This window comes from Lepidothrix coronata, unplaced genomic scaffold, assembly GCF_001604755.1.
Source record: "Lepidothrix coronata isolate B3197 unplaced genomic scaffold, Lepidothrix_coronata-1.0 Scaffold1409, whole genome shotgun sequence".
Taxonomy (NCBI): domain Eukaryota; kingdom Metazoa; phylum Chordata; class Aves; order Passeriformes; family Pipridae; genus Lepidothrix; species Lepidothrix coronata.
The window spans coordinates 1-4556 of NW_016691589.1; the positions used below are offsets into that span (position 1 = coordinate 1).

The window sequence follows — 4556 nt, forward strand, 5'->3', positions numbered from 1 at the left end:
TTTTTTTTTTTTTTTAAGAATCCTTGCAACCTACTACAAACCTCCTGGGCTCCAGCATTTTTGTTCCTGAAGCAAGAAGCAGCAGGAGGTGGTGTTCACACCCCTACAAGGTGAGCCAGCCTCACAGAGTGGACACAACAAGGATTCTCACCGGGTCTGTCATCAGCTTCCTCCAGGTCGGGGGCAGGAAGTTCCCACTTGCAGCTGGAAACACTCCCATCAGTTGTTCGAGGGGCTTGAACTGTTGAAAACAGACAAGCCAGATGTAGGACACTCCTAATGAGGTGTTAAAGCACAAATGATTAAATAAATAAACAACAAACTCGAGGAATAAATAAAGGAGCCCTACCGGTTTGGAGCCCTTCTCAAAATCTGAGGGCATGTCTGCAATCCCCTCGAAGTCAGAGGCAAAGGGAGCGTAGTGAAAGGGGTAATACCAGTTCCAGGATGCACAGCCCTAAGGGAGAGAAGCAAGATAAATAAAATCAGACACGTCAGAAAAATTAACAAAAATCAAAAATCACGCAGCCCGGTCACCAGAGATGAAAAACATGGCAGAAAGGAGCATTTTTCTGGCAGCACACAGTTTGCACTCCTGGTTCTCAAAGCAAAATCCCACTGCTAACTGGGGGAGGTGTGGGGCCAGAGGCCCCATACTATGCCCTACAAGGTGTGAAAATGTGAACAGTGCTTGCTGCAGGCTGGAAAGCACTCTGGCTTCAGCTGTTACTTTTCTCTCCAGCACCAGCACTAACACACACTTGGAGCAGCACTTTGCTCCTTCCCTCTCGCTCTCCTGGCTCGAACGCTGGGGAATATAAAGTGCGTCCTCAAAAAGGAGAAAACAAACTCAAAACGCGCCAGAACACCCTGCACTTGGTAAAGGAAACGCGGCTCAGGGAGGTCCAAGTCAAGTTTTCACCTCCTCAGCTATTTTTCTTAGCAGCACCACTTGAAACAAAAGCCCACTACTATTTTGACTTCCAATTCTGAACAAGTAAATGTCAACGAGGCTCCTCCAGTGATATTTTTGGTACAAAATTACAGCGACTATAATTATTCAATGCAATCCTTCAGATGGCTTCAGAAGGTTTCAAAAGCCAGGTGGATTGCTTTCTTTCTTTTCCTTTTTTTTTCCCCTCTCCAAACAGATGTTCCCACTAGTGGAACATGCCCTGCATTATTAGCTTTTTGTGAGAACAGAAAGGCAGGTAACACATCCTGTCACAAGTTTCGTGGACAGCGAGCAGCAGTTATTAGAATCAATTTTTATTATGGTACAAAGAAAGAAATAAAACAAACCAACCATTCTGAAGTTCCCCCAGCCCCAACCACTTCCTAATCTAATCTCCACACAAGCAGGCAGCATTTTGCCAGCTGCTCCATCCCAAATGCAACAGACTGGAATGGTTCTGTGGCATTGTATCACTGAAGGTGAGGCAGTTTCCCAGCAAGGACATTTCTACAGCTCACCTGAAGAGTCATTTATACCCCTGCAGACAGATGGGCATGTACAGAGTTGTAGGATATATCTTGCCATGGTTAACAAGAACATGGTTTGCCTTCAGTGTGTGCAGGATCACAGGAATTCCCACCCATAAAGGTGTCCAGGTGACATCTGTCCTTTGCAAAAGGAGGCCTCAGGTCACACACACAAGGAGGTGGAGAGCTCAGCAGACCTTAAACTCAATGATTTTCATCTACCACAACAAATGAGCCAGAGCCCAAACTCAACCAATGGATGCAGTGGGAAGGGAGGGGAACACACTCCCACAGTTTGTTCCAAGGGGGGGATGAAAAAACCCTATTTTAAGGTGCACAATGTGTGAGGTGTTGTCCCAGCTGGACAGGTGTGAGCTCCCAGCTGGACACCCACAGAAAACGTGCAGTTCTATCAACCCAGCACTGTGTCAAACCCACCAATTCCTGCAGAGGCAGACAAACCCCATCAGCTGCAGCACATTGTGCTCCCAGGTCACACAGCACAGCCAACTTACTCTGCCTTCAGGGCACGGAGCTCCTTATTAACCACCAGTGCAACAAACCCCACAACTCCCACTAATCTCTCGCCAATCTGACATCTCAATTATCAAAAGATTTAAATCGGGTACAGATTACTTCAATCACAACACACTTCATAGAACATCATTACAATCCACCAGGAGACTGACAACTCTGGTCCTTTCCAATTCTTACTGGCATTTCACAGGCTTTGTCCTTTGTTCCCTCCTTTAGTCACCTGCAATGTCATTATTCACGGCTTTGTATTGCAGAGGGAAAATGGCATCGGTCCTTACTACACCAACAAGAGCCTTTACTGCACATGAGAAGCAGAACTAGGGAACTGCTGAGGTTGGAAAAGACCTCCAAGGTCATGGAGTCCAACCTGTGACCCATCACCACCTTGTCAACTAGACCAGAGCACTGAGTGCCACGTCCAGTCGCTTCTTGAGCACCTCCAGGGGTGGTGAAAATGCACTCAAACCCTGAGTACCAAGCGTTTATTGTACATCTTAAAAAACTCCACTGCTTTTCCACAACGAGCAACAGGCTGAAACAAAACAGGGTGCAGGCACAAAGGAAAATTCAGAGATGAAAATCTGAGGTACCTGATAGTAATATCTGAGAACCCAGCAAAGCCCTTCCACGTAGGACTGCACGACCTTGCGCCGGAATTTCTCGTCGGAGGCGTCCACGTCGAATTTGTTCTTGTAGTAGCGCTGCTTCCAGCCAGTTTCCCACAACCTGCAACACAGCCATTGATACATCTCACCAGGGGCACCTTACAGGTCTGAATTACAGTGTCAGCCCAAGTCACTGGCTACTTCAGCTTCTATTTGCAGACAGTTTAAAGGAAAGCAGAAAAACTGATACTCAGCAGCAAGAGAATAAGGTGTGATGGTTGGCACCCCGGAAAATCCAGATGAGATCCTGAAGCTCCCACCCTGATAAACACAGCTCCAGTGCTAGAAGCAGGGTGGATTTTCAAACGTAGGCCTGTTGCTGTCAGGATTTCTCAGAACAGAATTGTTTCTGGTCAGCAATTCTGTATTTCTCACCATTTGAACTTTGTGCTTTTACTCTTTCAGGAGAAAAAACTCTTCCCTCCCTTATTTCCTTTAATCTACCCTAGGCCAAAATCTTTATCTTACTGGAGTATCTTCTCACATCAAGTTCATTCCTTTATTCTTAATGCCTCTCTCAAGCAGAAAAGTGACACAGTTTTCCCGCTCCTCAAAATAAAAAGCAAGGAAGCAAACAGTAATTTCTACTGTCCTGTTGCTGTTCAGACAAGCTGTGATTACCAGCAGCACTTTCTGCAGCCCAGGAATCCTGGGTTTGCTCACTCACACCACAGCAGCTCCCTTTCCCAGGGGATTTTCAATCCCTCATCCCAGAGATGGATCCTGGAATCAAAGGAGCCATCCCGGCCGCCCTCTCTCCTCCCTTCACACAGCTCCCCCTCATGTCTGTGCAGAACAAAAACTTGCTCCTCTCTCACACGTGAGCACCTGAATCCCTCAGCTCTGCTGTATCACGTCAGGAAAAAAAAACAAAAACCAAACTGCTTAAATCTGATAATCCCTCAATAATGATTTATTTTTCTAAAGAGAAGTTTATGCCCAACAATTCCAGCTTGGCGTTGAATATCCCATCTGAAAATCAGCCTTTCCACAAAGGCTGAGACCACTTTAAATATTTAGATATTCTGAGCTACAGAAGAGCTTAAATAACTGCAGTTGAACGCAGCACATCCTTTTCCTTGGCAATACCAACCCTGTCAGAACTACTGCTGCTCACAAATCACCACAGTTCGTTCACACCGGTCACTGTAAAACTGTTAAAGCTTCTTTTAGAGCCTCTGCTAAAGCTCCAAGGGAAAGGAACACTAACACTGATCCTGAGTCTATACAGGAATTCTGCTTGTTTGATTAAAAAAAACAAACAATTCATTTAGATATGCACTTACAGGACAAAAAATGAGAATGAGAGCTGGAATATGAGATACTGGAAGAGCTGATGGGCTGGATGTCACAAATATGTCATGACAACAATCCTCAGTGTTTTCCCACATCCACTTGAGTGCACACAAAACCCCCTCCTGGCTGCATTTAAAGGGCAGACCCCTCAACAAACCACTGCAAAGGCCTGCAGTTGATGGCAACAGCTTGATTTAAACCTTTGATCAATGCAGACTCACTGGCAGTTAATTCTCATAAAATTCCCATCCCTTAATAATCCAAGGATCAGCTGCCCTAAGACAATTAAAGAACTCCCAGACAAAACAGGGCCTACCACAAATCAGAGAGGGAGGAAAAATAAAAGCTGCCCACGTGAAGGTAACTGATTAAACAGCTGGAGAATTCCAGCCTGGAACGGCAGAGGGGTTAAACAGCTGGAGAATTCCAGCCTGGAACAGCGGAGGGGTTAAACAGCTGGAGAATTCCAGCCTGGAACGGTGGATGGGTTAAACAGCTGGAGAATTCCAGCCTGGAACAGAGTATTCTGCTCACATAATCAGGGCTGAGCAGGGAATGTCTCGGATGGGTTAAACA

The 4556-nt window shown here is 45.9% G+C and overlaps 1 protein-coding gene across 1 annotated transcript; it reads right to left on the bottom strand.

The window, feature by feature from the left end:
- Nucleotides 1-106: 106 nt before the first annotated feature.
- On the bottom strand, nucleotides 107-2768 carry LOC108510574 (5'-3' exoribonuclease 2-like). The gene is made up of 3 exons (XM_017840249.1): nucleotides 2610-2768; nucleotides 350-457; nucleotides 107-241 (listed from the first exon to the last, which is right to left on the bottom strand). The coding sequence occupies exons 1-3, from the start codon at nucleotides 2766-2768 to the stop codon at nucleotides 122-124; spliced, it is 387 nt and encodes a 128-aa protein (XP_017695738.1). The 3' UTR covers nucleotides 107-121.
- Between the last annotated feature and the right edge of the window lie 1788 nt (nucleotides 2769-4556).

Bases quoted from the DNA above. Each gene is read 5' to 3' on its own strand.
- LOC108510574 (XM_017840249.1), bottom strand. From the start codon at position 2,768: ATGTATCAATGGCTGTGTTGCAGGTTGTGGGAAACTGGCTGGAAGCAG. The intron at 458-2,609 runs GTACCTCAGATT...TCTCTCCCTTAG, and splicing joins TTCTCAGATATTACTATCAG to GGCTGTGCATCCTGGAACTG. The intron at 242-349 runs GTAGGGCTCCTT...TGTTTTCAACAG, and splicing joins TTGAGAAGGGCTCCAAACCG to TTCAAGCCCCTCGAACAACT.